The 18,278-nt window shown below is 48.4% G+C and overlaps 2 protein-coding genes across 6 annotated transcripts in view; both read right to left on the bottom strand.

Annotated features, from left to right (window-relative positions):
- The window catches only part of NFATC3 (nuclear factor of activated T cells 3), a 126,271-nt gene extending 118,225 nt beyond the window's left edge, over positions 1–8,046 (bottom strand). For 2 of the 4 annotated variants that reach the window (XR_003607209.2, XM_028090636.2), the window contains exon 1: positions 7,658–8,046. Coding sequence is in view for 3 of the 4 variants with exons in the window: in XM_028090636.2 (XP_027946437.1) it covers positions 7,658–7,760 (103 nt within the window). In the remaining variant the exon portion in view is untranslated. The remainder of the gene's footprint in view (positions 1–7,657) is intronic. The other 2 variants (XM_028090629.2, XM_028090646.2) reach the window with 1 other exon arrangement.
- Positions 8,047–13,058: 5,012 nt separating this feature from the next.
- DUS2 (dihydrouridine synthase 2) overlaps positions 13,059–18,278 on the bottom strand; it is a 50,918-nt gene continuing 45,698 nt past the window's right edge. For both annotated transcript variants that reach the window (XM_088027436.1, XM_088027437.1), the window contains 5 exons: positions 17,343–17,464; positions 15,922–16,071; positions 15,079–15,166; positions 13,886–13,959; positions 13,059–13,646 (listed from right to left, as the gene is read on the bottom strand). In XM_088027436.1, the coding sequence (XP_087883562.1) occupies positions 13,409–13,646; positions 13,886–13,959; positions 15,079–15,166; positions 15,922–16,071; positions 17,343–17,464 (672 nt within the window). In that variant the 3' untranslated portion in view covers positions 13,059–13,408. The remainder of the gene's footprint in view (positions 13,647–13,885; positions 13,960–15,078; positions 15,167–15,921; positions 16,072–17,342; positions 17,465–18,278) is intronic.

Below are 18,278 nucleotides of genomic sequence, written 5' to 3'. Positions count from 1 at the left end.
CCAAGGGCCCCAACAATCTTTTTTTTTTTTAGTTTACTTTTTTTTTTTAAGTAATCACACCCAAGGTAGGGCTTGAACTCACAACCCCGAGATCGAGAGTCATATGCTCTTCCAACTGAGCCAGGCAGGTTCCCCTAGCTTCAACAACTTTTGAATATCATTTATTTCCCGTCATTTTTATTTAACAACGTTTTTAATTTATTTTTTAAGATTTTACTTATTTATTTGACACAGAGAGAGAGAGTGAGAGCAGGAACACAAGCAGGGGGAGTGGGAGAGGGAGAAGCAGGCTTCCTGCCGAGCAAGGAGCCGGATGCGGGGCTCAATCCCAGGACCCTGGGATCATGACCTGAGCTGAAGGCAGATGCTTAACGACTGAGCCACCCAGGCGTCCTTAACAACCTTTTTTAAAACAATACTGAAAAATATTTACATTTAAGTACAACTCACAAACTGTCCATTAAAGTGTTCTGGCCAATGATTAATTACCTTGATGGAAAAAAATGTTTTTAGAAATCTTTTTTCATGTGATATAAATTAACATTACTGAAAAGTTATTACTCAATATTAATTTCAAAGCTCATTTAATCCTATTTTCTAATTAAAATAAACAGCAAAGTTGATAAAAATTTACCAGAGGGGCACCAGGGTGGCTCAGTCAGTTAAGAGGCTGCCTTTGGCTCAGGTCACCATCTCTGGATCCTGGGATAAGCCCACGTCAGGCTTCCGGCTCAGCAGAGAGTCCGCTTCTCTCTCTCTTTCTCTCCCCCTCTGCCCCTCCCCACCGTTGGTTCTCTCTCTCTCAAATAAATAAATAAATAAAATTTAAAAAGAATTTTACCACAGAGCTTAGAAATATAAAAATTATTTTAAGACACTGAAAATGTATTGAAAAAAATTAAAACTGTCACCTGCTTCTGTAACATAAGACATATCCAAACTTTACATCTTGTAGGAAAATGGAGCGTTCAAAGTTACTTCTCCTGTGTACCAGGGATTTTCTGGCTTTCGTAGACATGTAGTTCCTTTGCACACAGCATATCAACATAACTAGAACTGACCCAATGATTAAATTTCAGGTAGCAACTGAAAGAAAGTTGACAGACCATACTACTCAAATCTTACAGGTCCAATTGTTCCTCTCTTCTAAAGTCTACTGAATTCTGGCAAGCAGGTGAGAGCCATGCATTATAATTATTTAAACATTATCTGAAATGCTAAAATATATGCAGATGCATACTACATTTGAGTTAAAATTATGGCTATTAAAATGCTTACTCCTGCTTGTGACTCTCCTAAAGCCTCCATGAACAAACTCACTCCTCTTGAATTCCACTGTTACTTGAACCTCATATGGCATGCCTGGGCAAATTTGATGACTTGGATTTTGTTTTAGAAGCCAGGCTTACTGCCAAGTCTGCCGTGTCTACTCCCCTGACCCACCAGGACAGCTTTAGACAACACCTCCCTTCTTTATGTTACTGCTGTGAGCAGTCAAACTGCAGCTTACTATCAAATGAGGCTCAACCTACTCGGGTTTCCTATCTCTTAAGAGTAATAGGACTGACTTCACCTTATTATGGTTTCCTCAACCCCACCTCTTATTTAAAATAAAACATCACCATACTGAATCATCAACTACTCAATACTAATAAGGAAAGTAGAGGACGCATTAAACTTCATGATCAGTAATACAACTGCTTCTCTTCTCTTAGTAGGCTTCCATTTTATGTATCACTACTTTATTACATTCTCTAAAGAAAAACACTTTTCACATTTTCTTACCAAAAATGTCTTTATGATCACACTTCATTGAAAAAATAAAGAGCAAAACTCAAAAGCAGAGCTTGGGGGCGCCTGGGTGGCTCAGTTGGTTAAGCAACTGCCTTCGGCTCAGGTCATGATCCTGGAGTCCCGGGATCGAGTCCTGCATCGGGCTCCCTGCTCGGCGAGGGGCCTGCTTCTCCCTCTAACCCTCCCCGCTCTCATGTACTCTCTCTCTCTCTCATTCTCACTCTCTCAAAATAAATAAATAAAAATCTTTAAAAAAAAAAAAAGCAGAGCTTGGGATATGCCCTCAATAAAAATACATACAATTATTGGCAAAGTTTACTGGCTGTCACAGAAAGGCAAGTCATAACAATATGCTGATTCTACAATTTACCTTAAATTAATACCTTAAATGCCCTTAAATGCTGAAGATACAGGCCTCACAAGACTCACAATTTCTTGGCCATGTACATAATACCCAAGTTTTAATTTTTGTATCATGTAATATAACTACTACAGTATTACCTCTACTAAATTTAGAAAATATGCCAAAATGTCCCTTTTGTATTGGCAAATGGGAAAACCTAAGAAAACACAGATATAGCAGGTATAGCAATGCTCTTCCATTGATGAAATTTTAACGCAACATATGACACCTCCATCACAAAATTCTAATACCCCCAGGGGCATCTACCCCTATCAGGAAGTACCAAAGAAACAGAATATTAGGGGCGCCTGGGTGGCTCAGTCATTAGGCATCTGCCTTCGGCTTAGGTCATGATCCCAGAGTCCTGGGGTTGAGCCCCACATCATCGGCTCCCAGCTCTGCAGGAAGCCTGCTTCTCTTTCTCCCACTCCCCCTGCTTGTGTTCCTTCTCTCGCTGTGTCTCTCTCTCTGTGTCAAATAAATAAATAAAATCTTAAAAAATAATAATAATAAAATTTTAAAAAGAAACAATATTAAATTACTCTTCCAAGTGAAATACTGAAATATCTGTCAGTGACTCAATCATCAGATACATATTCTCACTGCATTCAAGTCTAAAAAAGCTGACCTATGGTATGAAAGTAAGGCTCAGCAGTAATCATCTCCTCCTATACACTACCTAATGCGCTACACACAAACACACCATTAAATTTCTACAGGAAACCATAGAAGCAACTTCCCTTTTTTCATACTGATTTAAATATCCAATTATACTTAGTATGGTTAGCAAATCAACCAACTTTCCCACCATACTAACAGTTTAATTCCAGAAAGGAGAAAAACATAAAGGCAAGTGATCTTCAGTACTTTTATTTAGTAAAATAAGAAATGAGGTTAACACTGAAATGAATAACAGAAGAAGTTAGAGTAAAAATGTCTAAGACAAATATTACAACTTCTCTATGCAAGGTTTAAAATAACTGGATCTCCTATCTGCCCCTATTCAGTTTTAGTTTAGCATAGAGAAAAGGGTCTAGGAAACAAGAGGAAATAAAAAATAACCTATCATCAGTGTGTGTGTGTGTGTGTGTGTGTGTGTGTGTGTGTGTGTGTGTGTGTGTGTAAGAAATGTTAACTAACAGCACTTAATGAGCACTACTGGACCAATGCTAAGAGCTTTAAATACATTATCTCACTTGACATAGATAAAACAAAAACTTTGAGTAAAAATTATCAATAGAAACTGAAAAGTGAGAAAATTATCTGAGACAGTTAAATTATAAAAAACACATGAATCAGGATGCCTAGGTGGCTCAGATAGATGGTTAAGCAAGCGTCTGCCTTTGGCTCAGGTCATGATCGCAGGGTCCTGGGATAGAGTCCTGCGTCAGGCTCCCTGCTCAGTGAGGAGCCTGCTTCTCCCTCTGCCTCTCTCTTTCTCTCATGAATAAATAAATAAAATCTTAAAAAAAAAACAAACACGAATCAGATTTTAAAGCATTAAACAAAGTAAGAACGCTACAAATTAAACACTTTTATGATCATCTAGGAAAAGTTCCTCAGATTTACATAGGAAAAAGTTGTGTATTAAAGTAATATCCAACAAAATTACACATCTTATCCTAAAGCAAATTTCTTACAAAAATACATACTGTATCTAAGATATTTCTCCCCTCTTAAAAAGCAGCAGTAGAAAAGATACTATGCAGTTAGTATATGGCACACACTCCTTCCAGTGACTCTCATTCAGGACTAGAAAGTCAATATTTAATAATGGACCAGCCCTCAGAGTCAAACTTTGAATTTGAAAAGATTATTATAACATCAAACTAAATTAGAGATACACAATCAGTACCCTCAAATAAAGCACCAGAAGCTGCCCTTTATAATGGCAAATAATGTTAGTGAAAGGCATTAAACACTTACCAACTTAAAATTTTCTATTTACTACTGAAGTATATCTTCATTTTGAAGCAAGATATTAAGAAAATTTAAACAAAATAGTTTGATTCATTTTTAACTGAAAAAAATCAAAACTAGCCTCACTGCTAAGGACTCCAGGGTCTTAAATTTTCTTTAATGGAAAAAAATCTCAAAACACCTCCCAAAGCAATAATCTTAAAAACTCAGTCATAAAGGTATCCGACATTATCAAGTATCAAAACATCTAATTTGTACTTTAACAAGCTTTCTCTTAGAACATTCACTAAATTCAGCCCCTCTGCTTATCCTCAATTCCCATCCATTATCCCTTCCTCCAAATATTTTTCAAAAATCTTCTGTATGGAAATTTACATGTGATACAAATACTCTCAAACCCTCAAAGAGATGGAAAACCTTCAGCGCCAAATTACCTAGATCTGCTATCTTATGGGACTGACCACTAAAAGCCAAAGAATTGAAACAAGTCTCATCAACTTCCTCTCCCACAAAAGTGAGCACTGACTCAAAACTTAAGCGGTATTTATTCATTAATTCAACAAATACTGGGTGCCCACTTATGTTAAAGGCACTATGCTAGGCATCGATCATACAACTATGAACAAGATATAGACATCATCCCTGCCTTCATGATACCTTTGATCCAGTAAGGAAGAAAATCCATAAACATGTAAACACACTGATATAACCCCATACTGATCTTAATTCTGCGAAGCAATTTTATTCTCATGGCTCACTTTACTGCCTATTACCATCCTAAAAGCATGTCAGTTAATCTACTTGTTCCTTCAAACTACACACGCATAGAGGCACCTGGGTGGCTCAGTTGGTTAAGCGACAGCCTTTGGCTCAGGTCTTGATCCCAGGAAACAAGAGAAAATAAAAAAGAACCAAGTCCCCTGTTTGGGCTCCCGGCTCATCGGGGCGCCTGCTCCTCCTCTCCCTCTGCCTCTCATCCTGCTTGTGCATGCATTCTTGCTCTCTCTCTTGTCAAGTAAATAACTAAAATATTCAAACTACACACTCATAATTATGCTTATTAAAATGAAAACCAATTTTGTGAACAAATAATTTTGAATATATAACACATCCTTCTCAGTAGAATTTTAAAATTAGCTGCTAAGTGTTCATAGCAGCACTATTCACAATAACCAAAGGCAGTTAACAGCCCAAGTGTCCATCAATGGAGGAATGGATAAACTGGGGTATATATACAACAGATTATTCAGCCATAAAGACGAATGAAGTAATGATACATTCTACAACATGTATGAACCACGAAATACTATGCTAAGTGAAAGAAGCCAAACACCTCTGTATGATTCCATTTACACGAAATATCCAGAATTGCTAAATCCATACAAACAAATCCCAGATTAGGGACTGGGCAGCCAGGAAGTGGGAGGAAACAAGGGAGAATGAGAAACAACTACTTAAATAGGTTTGGGGTTTCCTTCTGGAGTGATGAAAATGTTTTGGAACTAGATAGAAGAGGTTGCACAACATTGTCAATGAACTAAATGCCACTGAATTGCTCACTTTAAAATGGGTATGTCATGTGTATTTCACCTTAACTGGGGGGGGGAACCCTTTAAAAAACATAGGTATCCCAATATTTTAAAGTGGACTTTTTATCAAATAAAACTGCTCAAGTTTAAATTTGGGAATTTCATTTATAAGTTTCAAACTTTAACTCCTTCTAGACCCATTTCAATATCAAAATGGTTTTTGGGGTTTTATGGTAAAAATCATTTCTTAAAAAGCTGTTTTCGTAGCTCTTAAATGTTATCCATTTTTTTGGATGTACATACAATTCCTACTTACATAAGGATACTCCTTTATTGATCATGAATTTGGTATATAACATGCTTTAATCAAGTCTGTGCTCAAGAAAAGTCTGCGGATATCACCAACTGTTTATTTTTTTTTTTTAAGATTTTATTTATTTATTTGACAGAGAGAGACACAGCGAGAGAGGGAACACAAGCAGGGGGAGTGGGAAAAGGAGAAGCAGGCTCCCCGCTGAGCAGGGAGCCCAACGCGGGGCACGGGGCTGGATCCCAGGACCCCGGGATCATGACCTGAGCCCAAGGCAGACGCTTAACGACTGAGCCACCCAGGGGCCCCTGTTTATCTTCTTTATAATAAAAATACTCATTAAAAAGGTCTGTTTTTATTAAATCCCAATAATCTAAACACACAGTTCATTGCTACTCTCTCCACAAATGCCACTTTTCCCATTTCTACCTATGTTGTAACACATACCACCATGCAGTCAGCCTGGGGGCATAATTGTTTGGGTTATGTGTCCCCCTCCCATTTCCCAAGCTCCTTGAGGGGCCTCAGGCCTTTTTTGCATCCAACACAACACTACAAAGTACCTAACAGTATCTTCAACCTAAAAGGTGCTCAAACAACGCTTGTGGAACTGAAATAAACTCAGGCAACAAATAACTGTTGTAAATTACTATGTTGAAAAAGACAACATATAAATACTAAAAGGGCTGATAAGACAAATACTGTCCAAAAAATCCTTTAGTTTTCACGTTCAGATATGTTTTTCAGTGCAATGGGACATCAATATGATCACGAAGTAATTCATCTAATACCCAGAAAGAATAAATAGGGATTAGTCTTATCCATCTCTCTTTTGAAGTTCGCCTGCATATACAATAGGGAAACTGAACTTAATGAAGCACAGTATTCCAAACCAGGTCACAGGAGAGCTCTAAGTCCCCAGCCATCCTGTTTCTATTTCCTGATTGGTCTGACCTCCAAGCATTATGGTGCCCAATCTTCCCAATTCACGATCTCCTCTAAAACACCTTCTGCGGTGAGCTTTTAATTAAAGACTGAGTTCCAGAACTTTCTAGAATTATGAACAAGGCACCCCACTTTTTTTAATCTTCCGAAACATTTTGCTCAAGAAAAGAAATCCAGTTTTCAAAAAGTCCCGTTATAGTTACACTTCGAATTAAACGTGGGCCATAAACTTGGACAAGTGTTAACCCAATGGCACTACTCTCCTAACAAAGTAGATTTAAACAGACATGTGCACGAATTTTTGAGAACTCCTACATCTCAAGCATGTGCACCTTTCAAATAAAAAATGTTAAAAACCTGGGATAGATGAAAAGCCAAGTGCGCTTACACTTCACAGGGACAGCTTTTTCTCCGCACCACGCTGGCAAAGCAGCGACAACCAGACGCCAGTTGGGCAACGGCCCCGACCCTCGGCCTCCAAACCGCAGGCGTCCACTAGCCACAAGCGTCCCGGAGTCGAGTTCCCCACTAGTTCGCTTCCAGCCAAGCCCGCGTCCACTTCCACGTCGCTGCGACCCACACGCCTCTTAAGCAATTTAAATCCGCTCTTCACTCACCGCACGCACACACACACACACACACACACACACACGGTGTTACTAATCCCGGGACAACCAAGGGACGAGGGAAGGGACGAGCTCGTGCGAACCAGGAGAGGAGGGGACGCTCCCCGGTCCCGCCCGGCCCGGCACCCACCTGCAGGCCGCAAGCCCGAGGGCGGCGGCGCCGGCGCCCCGTCCTCGCCAAAGACGAGTTTGAAGTCGAGCTCGTCGTGGGCGCCACAGTTTGCAGTAGTCATCGGCGTGGCCCAGGGTGCTGCGGCTCCTCCTCTGGCTGCGGCGGCGACGGAGGCGGCGGCGGCGGCAGCTCCTCAGCGCCGCTTCATGCCGGGACGCACGGGCCAGGAGGTCGTGGCTCCGCGGCAAAGTTTCCGGGCGGGGACCGTGACACCGAGCGTTCCGTTCCAAACTCGAGAGCTGGCCGCGGGCCGAGTCGCACCAGGAGCCGCCGCCACAGCCTGTCGCTACTGCCTAAACCGCCACGGTCGCCTTAGCCGATATTCCCCGCCCCCCAACAGCCGCCGCCGCCGGCGCGCTGCCGCGCCGTGTAGCACGCCTAACCCCGCCCCCTACCGCGCGCCCATCCGACCGTGCTGCCCATCGGCCACTGGCGCCCCTGCTCGCCCAACGGCTCCGCCCCCTTCGCCGGCCTACCGCGTGATTCCCTCTCTGGGAGGAGGAAGTCACGTGCACAGAGTTGGATGGCCCCACTAGCTCTTGGGATTTGTAGTTTGGCCGCTATTCTCTGCTTAACTTCTAAACCAGGGCCCTCTCAGTTGGATTGAGTGCAATCCAATCCACCCGCCAATCGAAGATCCCTTTCCTTATTGGGCAGAGCTCACGTCGAGTGGGGTTATGGGTTTGGTGACGGGCGGCTGAAATGTTGCTCTGATGGCTGAGTTTGGGGACGGTGTCAGGGCCGGGGAAGGTTACGTGAACGCCACTCACACGCTCATGCCGCCACCCCAACCCTAATAGCGGAGTCTAGCGAAGGCAGGGCCGGGCCGAGCCTCCGGCTAAGGTGGGGCGGAGCCGGAGGAGACCTGCGCAGCCCGAGGAGTCCGGAGTCTCAGCTCCTCAACAATGCAGACCCACCCCTTCGGGGCGGGGCCCGCGTCGGGTGGCTGCGCCTTTGTCTGTCCCTACGAACTGGCAGCTGCTCTCTGGAGGACAGCCGGCGCGTTCGAGGCCTCGGCAAAGCCCCACCAGCAAGGTCGGTCCATTGCTGGAAGTCGAAGCCGATTGAACCAGAAAGCCCGTCGTGAACTCGCACCACTCATGGGCTCGATGACCTCAGCATCCCGGTGCACATCCGTGAAAGCGGGAGGACCCCCTACCCAAACTGAGTGGTTGTTAATGGAGAGGAAGTGACACTGTGTCTGAAGAACTGTTTTTCGCTGTCGGTCCCTCCCCAGCGCGCCTCTCTTCCCTTGAGACTCAGGACGACTCCTCCTGGGCCTGGGGTGGCGGCCGTGCCAGGGGACGCTGAGCCTGGCTTGTTTACTTAGGGCTCCTTCAAACGCAGGGTGGACCAGGAGCTGGGAAAAGTAGCAGTGACCTACTTCCCTAGCTCCAGGCCCCACAGGGCATAGTATCTCTAGAAGCAAGTTGCTGTAGGAACTCATGGCACTAGGTCTAGAGGCTTGGGTGCAGGTGCAAGGGCCCAGGCACTCACCCACAAAAAGGCGAAGAGGACAAAGTGGAATGCTTTGTAGAAAGGTCTCAATATATGGACTGATACCTGAGCTACCAGGGAGCCCTAAGGAAGGCCTAAGTAGGCTTTGGGTCAGGAGGACAGGTAATGTCCAGAGTAGATGAGATGTTCATCTTGGATTGGTACATCCCTGAGGTCAGAAAATTTTTCCTGCTCAATGCTCTGTACACATACCTGAGCTGGACCTAGAGAAGCAGAGATAAATTAGTCTCCCTTCAGGGGTTGGGGAGAGGAGGCCAGCAAGTCTATAATCACTGTGCTAAGAGATTAGGGATGTGCCAGGATCTCCAGAAAGTTTCATAATCCCCCAGGGTTGCAGGGCCTCCACAGGGCTGAGTTAGGAATTGGAATGATAGCTGAGAGGTGAGGAAGATGATTCCAGGCAGAGGACAGATTTCCAAGAACTTAGAAATCAGAAAGCACAGGCAGTGAGCAGAAGCCAAAGGTAAGGCCAGATGAATGGGAAGAGTGCTATAGGCCACTGCAAAGTATCTAGACTTTATCCAGAGGGCAGTAGGGAGCCACGGAAGGATTTAGAGCAAGGAACTTACATAATCAGAAATCTGGGAGAGGGGGAGGTTAGAGACAGAAGAAAATAACGGGTCAAAGAGAGGGAGTAAACAGCATTGTGTGGGCGAAATATCCTCCTAATGAGCAATTTCAGGATGTGTTGTCCCCCTGCGTAGACCTCCCCCCAACATACTTCCCTAGGTTATCATCTGGATTGAGAAAACGGACCTTTATCTATCCCCTCTGCCCTCCAAACCAGGGGCTCAACTAGCCAGCCGGGGGGGGGGGGGGAATGCAAGAGGGAGACCTGGACCTGTCAGTCCCATCACTGGGAAGAGACCACACACAGAAGCTAGAGATGCCTTGAAAAATTCACCCATTCACCAAATGAATCCATCTGTTTCCCCGCCACTGTGCAGCTGGAGAACACTTAGACAGGGTTACATCTTAGGAAGGTTTCTGGTCTGGAGGAAACTGAGAACTCTAACCTGAACTGATAAGGGCTGGAGCCACAGTGGGCACTGACTGCAGGAAGAGTGTTGCCACCTTGGTCAGAAGGGTAGCAATGGCTAAGAGCTCTGCAGGCTGGGACTATCCTATCCCACTCACACACACCGATACATTGTCTCTCCACCCCTTTTCCTCAGCCAGGATCTCCCCTATCAGCTCTTCCTCAGGCCAGCTCGAAAGCTCTTTAGATGGTAGGAGGTCATCTGACCTGCCGCCAGCCTTCCGAGAGCCCTGTGAAACCAGGAGGCCAGGGGACTACTGTAGATAGGACTCCAGACTCATGGACAAGGACTATGTGGGTCCCTGTATACCCTCTCTCCCTCCTGTGTGAATGCGAGCCAGGCCTGAGATTTAGGGAAAGCCATTACCTTCATCAGCTGCCACAGGCCTGGTCCTAAGCCCCCGATGTTGAAGGCTCTCCTGTGGCCTCTGAGCCATGGAATGGTACAGCTTAGCTTAGCCCAGCCCAGCCCCTTTTGTTCCAAATTAGGGGAAACAGGAGCCTTGGAGGAAAGTCAGGGTTTAGAAAAGTTCTTTCTTTCCATGCCACATACCCCATTCAACAAGCTTGTCTGATTCTTCTTTTATTCCTGCTCCCCACACCCACACCAAGGCTGGCCGTGGCAGACACAAGAACTGCCCTTGAGCAGCTCCCAATCTGGGCAGAGGCAATACCCGCCAACTCCAATTGAAGAAAATTGGTTGCTGAGGTCAGCACAGGGTGCTGAGAAGACAGGGTCAGCACTTTGTTCTCAGATACGAGGCTGAGGAATTTGGACTTGAGCCAGAGGGCAATGGAGAGCCATAGAAGAGTTCTGAGCAGGAGTGACCCTGGAAGGAACTAAGTGTGCAGGGCTAAGAGATTCCCCACTCGTCTCTGCACGAAGTCCAGTCTTCTTGCCTCAGCCTTTGGAAGATGTGCCACCCCCTCCAGCTTTACTCATCCCTCCCTCTCATGCTCAAAACCATGTGTCCCCAAAATGTGATGAGCTAAGAGGAAGTCCTCAGTCTAGGTGGCTGGAATGGATGAATACATGCTGTGGACACTAGCCCACAGAGGGGTTTGGGCATCTAAGTGGTCACCTAAGTGGGCATGGTGAGAACAATGAGTGAAGCTTTCAGACCTGACTGGGCCCTCCCAGTTGGTCCCAGACTTGGGCAGGTCACTCTGAGACCAGGGCAGGCATCACTGAAGTATGCTAATGTGAGACTATTTGAGAGCCAACATATCCTAGAATCTTTGCCAGATATCCTCAGTTATGGAACACACATGAGCCCCTCTCCACCTGCTCCCCTGTGAATGACCCTCTCCCCAGTTCTTTTCCTGGGCCCTCTAAGCTCCCATACTCCACCTCTATTTGTTTTTTTTCCAGACTATGTCTGAACAGCTGACCTCCACCCCTGCCTCTCCTTCCCCATAGCCTAGAAATAAACCTAACCCTACCAGAGAAGGGGCTTCCCCAGGGAAAGTACACTGGTGGGAGAAGAGGCCTGAGGGTACAACCCAACACCACAGAAGTGGATCTTTAGACTTGGTATTTGGTCACCACAGGTCCCTTCCACAAGCTCTGACTAGCTCAGGATGCCCGCAGGTCCACGGGGGCCTCTCTGTCTGCCCTGTTCCACTTGGGATATGAGGGAAGACAAAGGGGGCATTTTAACTGAGACAGGTTTTTTGTGAGAAAAATCAGACAGAAATTGTGCCTAAAGCTTGATACTGAGACTGGACCAAGCCTCAGCTGTCTCCTGGGTGGGGTCCCTTCTCTTAGAGCACTTGTCTAGGAAGCTAGGACAGCCCCAGCATGGAGTGACCCCATTAGCCACACAGTGCCCTATCACAGGCCTATTTATCCTCCAGCCAACCTCCGGCAAGCAGAGAGCAGCTGATCTCCCTCTCAGAGGAGGGCCCTCAGACCCAAAGAGCACTAGAAGTGACTTGCCCAAGGTCAGACCGCAATGGGCCCTGGGAGATGGCTGGTAGTGCACACAGAAGAACAAGTGTGCAGGGAGGGGCGACTCCGGGATTGAGACAGGCCTCACCTGCCTGATCTTTCACTCTGGCCACCAGGGCCAGGGGCTGCTGGCTGGCATAGGGGCCTGACCCCAGGGACATGACAGAAACATGGCCTTGGCCTGGAGGGGAACGCCCCTCCCCACAGAACTTGGAAAAGGGGAGGAGAAGTAGTGTGTTTACAGTGGAGGAAGCGGGGGTGGTGCAGGGCAGGGACCTTTGGTCAGAACGCCCCTCCCAGTAAGAGGGGGAGGGCCCATGAGATGTGGTAGCCGTTTGTTTGCTTCTCACTGCCAAGAGGAAATTAAAGAGAATCTGCCACTTCCTTCCGGCCCAAGTGGGATAGTGGGGGCTGGTGGCAGGCAGTGGCGTGGGTGGGCACTTGTAAGGGCCCCAAACTGCTGGCATCAGCAACATGTGTCCTCAGTGTCCCCTGTCTGGAGCCGAGACCTCATCAGGTCTCGGCTCCAGCCAGCTGGGGATCAAACCCAGGACCCCCCCCCCACTCACCTGAGCTGGTCCCTTCCTGGAGCACCCATACCCTAATTGTTCCCCAGATTCTATGGCACCTCTCATCACGAAAGTTAACTGATGGGTAGTACCTCAGGTTTGCCATCAGTAGAATGGGCTTCTTGGGCCTTCCTGGCTCAGCCCAAGTCCTATGAGCATTAAAGATGATACCCTGCCCCTCATTTCCGACCAGACCCATAAGGATGGGCAGGGAATATGCTTTAGGGAGCTCCAGCTCTGCACAGAGGGTGGGAATAAAAGAATTATGCCAGGCCATGAGTCTGTGTGTGAAGATGCCCAAGGCTAAAGCAGCCAGCCATGGGTAAGGGTAGGGGGATCTTTATTGCACTGTACCAATGTCAGGTTGAGGAGGTGCCACCTGAGAAGCTCCTGTTTTCAAAGAAAATACTGAGGTCACTGGGAATTTGGCCTTGCTACTCAGACCCACCAAGGGAGATGTGCACTCTAGGCACCCTTTAGCCTGTGCTCCAGGCTGATGGCCCAGGTCAGGACCTCCTAACTCCTGCCAGGAACAGTCAGAGAATTGTCCAGTGGCATCTGGTTCATGCTCTGCACCCACAGACATCTTACAGCCAGGGTCCCAAAGCAGGTGACCAAGGTAGGGACAATGGTCACCAGCCTTCCAGGGGGCTCTCTTCACCACTTCCCAAGGCCACAAAGAGCTTCTTGCACAGCTCCCCAGGCACCGCTTGCTCCTGATTTCTGGGACCCCCAGGGTCTTGGTCAGTGGCCTCCCGCTTGCGTTTGTGCCAGGAGGGGCTCTCCTCGCCCAGCCGACCCTCAGGGAGGCCCCGGCTCCGCAGACAGACGATGGCCGCAGCCTGCTCCGCCAATTTCTTAGACTTGTCCCTGGGCAGATGAGGCATGGGACAATAAGGCAGGTAGGTAGGCAGGCTGGTTGCAGGATGAGAGGCTGAAAAGGCCTGACTCTATACACCCTTGGCAAAGACTCTGACAAAACTGAGAAAGGGGGTGATCACCTGGGGATGCCACTGCCCAGGTACACCATCCTCCCCAAACCCTCCTCGGCCAAGGCTGGGTTCAGGCCCCTCATCCCACGCCCCAAGCCCACTGACGAGGAAACTCACCACAAGGTGGACTGGTACTTTTGCTCAGCAACAGTCACAACAGAGCAGAAGAGGCGATCCAGGGGGCGCTGAACCTGGTGCGAAGAGAGGAAAGGAAACAGGGATGGCTGCATGGGAGCAAGAGGAATGAGCCCTGGGGCTCACCTGCCAGGATCACGTGGAAGACAGAAAAAGGGAAGTACTTCCCACCTAAGTTAAATGAAGGCTACCTGTGTCACATGCTCCTCCCCAGCAGAAGTGCCTGGTACATCTGCCAAGGAAGAAAGGCAGATACATAAACAGGCAATGACATTCTAGTGTGTCAGGAGTTCAATCGTGTCCCTAAGCAAAGGGCCATCAGAGTCCTTAGCTGCACGTGACCAAGGATCCTGCTCCTACTGACATCTGGATGGGCCAGGTCACCCAACATGAGGAGGAATTCACCAGATGGCAACGGGGTGAGAGGGGGCAAGGATGGGGCAGAGAAGGTACACTTGGCAGAGCGACCACGTGATATGGCTGGACAGAGAGCTGAGTGAATGAGAGAGGAAGCAGAAGGGCATGTGGGGAGGCTTGTGCTCTGTGCTGAGGTGCTAGGGCTTGATCCCAAAGGCACTGGGGAGAGGATGACTTGAGCAGGGAGGCAGAGGTCAGATCTGTTCTGGAAAAGTCACTCTGGGAGAGGGGAACACAAGTCCTAGAAGTAGATCAGAGGTCAGAAGGCCAGTCCAGAAGAGACAGAGCAGCCTAAATAAGGCATGGCCATGGGGACCAAAGGAGGTGAAGAAAGACTGTCTTAAAGTTTCCACCAAGGGGCCTCAAGTCTAGGGCCCAATTCTGAGCCCCATTGGCTGAGGCCTGGTCCAAAAACATGTCTGTCTAACTTTTAGGTTAAGTAAGCCAGTTGGTCCTTTCCAGAGAAGTCTAAGCAACACCACTGGCAGAGATTGGCCCAAGCGGCCCATTAAGTAGGTCTCAAGTCCAGTTTTATGAAAGTGGCCAGAATGAGACAACAGGCCCACTATCACAGGAAAGGTGCTATCATACTGGTCCAGCCGCCAGCAACCATTGCATGCTCATGGAGGGCAAAGCCAGGCTCCAGTCAAGCAGTCTGGAATTCAGGGTATAAGCTATGGGTGTGTTGGGGGTGATGGCACCAGCCATGGGAGGCACTGTAGAGCTGGATGCAGGGCAGGCCACAGCCGGGAACTCACCGTGTCATACACAGGCTGCGCCAACTTCTCCTTCCGGCACCACTCCAGCAGGCACATCTTGGGGGTGATCTGGGGTGAGTATGCTCTCCTGGGGCAAGGAGAGGAAGGAGTCAGGGCTCACCCACCAACACCACCAGGCTGCTGCCTTAGGATTCCTGTACTTATTCCCCTGAGCTCCCATTTCTGTCCCACCACTGGTGTGGAGCCTGGATTCTACCTAAAGGGAAGATGGGCTTCAGCATGCTTGGGGAATTGGGATATGAAGTGAACTTCCAGCACTCTGAACTCTAGCCTGGAAAACAGCTTTCAACAGCCAAAAATTAACGTCCAGGGGCACCTGGGTGGCTCAGTCGGTTAAGTGTCTGACTCTTGATCTCAGCTCAGGTCTTGATCTCAGGGTTGTGAGTTCAAGCCCCGTGCTGGGCTCCATGCTCAACATGGAGCCTATGTTAAAAAAAAAAAAAGAAGAAGAAGAAGGTCCAGTTTGCCTCTCAAGACAAGACAAAAGGGAGTGGGTGGGGGGTGGGAATACAAGTGGCCAAGCAATGGTCTGGGATCTAGCTCAGTACCCATCCTTATTAGGTCCCCTGAGTTGTGGGACAAGGTGGATCAAGGAAAAGGTGAAGCTTGGTCACCCCAGGACATCACCCACACCCCTGACAGTGCTGCCTTGGCCTTCAGGGACTGTCTTCCCTAAAGTGCCTTCTTTGGGATGCTGAAAAATGAGAACAAGGATCCAAACCAAGAAGACTTGTGGTCCCGGAACTTGGCATTAACCATGTATAGCAAGCAGCAGCTGAGGGCACAGGCCCTGGCCAAGCTGACGCCAACCTGGAGACCTACCGGTCAAACTTGACAGCCATCTTAATGACACCAGAGGGGTCTTCAGCTGGCTCCCCCACAGCCTCTGGGGTCCTGGCCAAGAGCTCAGCCCGCCGGGCATTTAGCTCCCGTGTCACGTCCTCGTAGAAGGCACCAAGACCAAAGGCCTCACTATGGAAGGACAAGTAGAGCAAGCCCTTTAGTGGACCCAGCATCCAGAGAAACTACTGTAAGAGCCCAGGGCCTCACCACTGAGAAATGACCCCTCCTCACCCCACCCCCAAGCGTGCGCACACACACACAAACACCACTGAGACCTACCCCTGGGATCAGCCAGGACTGGCAAAGAGTGAATGTGAGCCGCTGAGGCTGGACAGTGGAGGGCAGGCTGGGCTGGGTGGAAAAGGCTGTAAAGGTCACCTCTACCACCTGACCCCAGCCTCTCTTCCAAAGAGGAAAACACAGGCAAGTGTCCCCAGCCAGCAGTAAGCAAACTGACCTACACTGAACAAGCGCCTGGGTTATACACAGCCCCATCCTCATGTGGGCCCAAGGGAGGAAGAGACAGAGGCCACGACCACTAAGTGGTTCCCCACTTCCTGACCCCGCCACAAGCAGTTAGGCCTAGCCTAAACTGAGGTACCACCCAGAATTACAGAGTTATACTCTTTCTCTTAAACTCACAAGACACCTGAGTCAAGCTGATTAAGCTATGTGGGGTAGGGACAGAACCAACACCACAAGCCCAGCGCTGGGAAGAGAGTTCTGGCAGCTCTTTTCCCTTCTAGGAAGCATCTTGAGGGCTAAAGGATATTTGTTTGGATGGGTGCCTGGGCACAAGTGTGGTTTAGGAAAGTTTCTTTGAGGAGGGAGGAAACACACAGTGAGGAGGAAAGAACATTCAGGCAGAAGACCCAGTATAAGCATAGATGTGGAGCTGGGGAAATAGACAAATAGACAGGGGGCCACAGGAACAGGTAATAGGCCAGGTTGTGAGGAGCTATACCTAATGTAGAGGACCAAGGGGTAGCCTCCCAGACTGCAGAGTGACGGGTTGTGGGCACAGGCTCAGGCTAGGGGGCTAGGGGCTAGATTCTACAACCTCAACTCTCCTGACCATTGGGTCTTGATGGCCTGGTGTGTGACAAATCTGTTATTGGGAAAGCCCCTTCCTTCCCAAGAATTCCCAAGCCCAGCCCCCACATTCCTCCATCCTACTGGCACTCTACTTCCCCAGATTCTGCTGCGAGATCAGTCCAGGGATGGAAAGTTCCAAAGTTTTGTTAAGTATCCAATTCTGTGAGGTGAAACTGTACCACCACCCCACTCCTGTACATCCGCCTCCAGAAGCTGCATCCCTGGTCCCTGATAGTCAGTTTAGGGCTCATAGTCAAGCCTGGCAATGTCTGCAAGGAATGATGGACAGCCATTGCCCCTCTCACCAAATTTCCTGGGAAGACTGGGCAGCATGGAGCAACCTTCCCTGTGGCGACTCCAACTGTTCTCGTAGCATCTGGCACAAGCAGTACTTGGTGTTGGTGTAGTGGTTCTCATACTGCACGGCCTGAGGGAAGAACCAGCATGAGCCCACTTGCTGCCCAGGCAGGCTGTGAGGCCTGAGCTATGCCCTGGTGGCAGAGAAAGGGGCTCCAAGGGGGCATCAGAGGTGCGCTCGCGGCTGGGGCAGTGTGAACCCATAAGGAAAGCCACCTCCATCCTAGCCATCTATTCCTCCAATGAGCGGTACAAAGCTCGAGAGTCATAGCCAAGACCCAGGGTGAGGAGCACACTCAACCAGACAGACTGAAGGACGTCCAGATGTGTAGGGAGCCCTTCCTGCTTCAGCCACCACAGGCTGCCACAGAGGACCTGCTGCCCTTCCAGGGCAGGGACGGAGGGCAAGTCAAATTCTGGTGTGGCAGGAGCAGCACCAGGACAGGGGTGAGATTCTTCTATTTCTATACACAGTGGGTACCTTCCTTGCCCACATCTTAAATAATCTGTCCCCAGTAGCCACCTGCATGGAAAAGCACAGCCTCATGTACCAGTCATGTTCACATGCTACTTGTCCCTTAATTGAGCTTCACAAGCCTCACAAGCGTGAGGTGCAGCTGTTACCACTACTCCTGACAAATGCGGGCACAGGGAGGCAAGCTGACTGCACAGGGAGACACCCTTAGAAGCCTGCCTGGCTGGGGCAGACAGAAAAATCCTGGGTGAGAGGGGCCCCAGGCCTCTAGAACACCCTCCCAGGCCTCGCCCTCTACACTCTTCTAATATCTCCACCTGGGCCTATGTCTTCAGTGCCTGGGAAGGTGCCATGACACGCTGAGGACAAAGCAGAGATACGCTGGTAAGCCCCAGCTAGCGGCAAGACT

Source organism: Eumetopias jubatus, unplaced genomic scaffold (genome assembly GCF_037043125.1).
Source record: "Eumetopias jubatus isolate StellerSeaLion01/CBP00866 unplaced genomic scaffold, mEumJub1_p1.0 scaffold_10, whole genome shotgun sequence".
NCBI classification, from domain to species: Eukaryota; Metazoa; Chordata; class Mammalia; order Carnivora; family Otariidae; genus Eumetopias; species Eumetopias jubatus.
The sequence above is the reverse complement of the archived record's forward strand: the minus strand, read 5'-3'. Positions and strand labels throughout refer to the sequence as shown.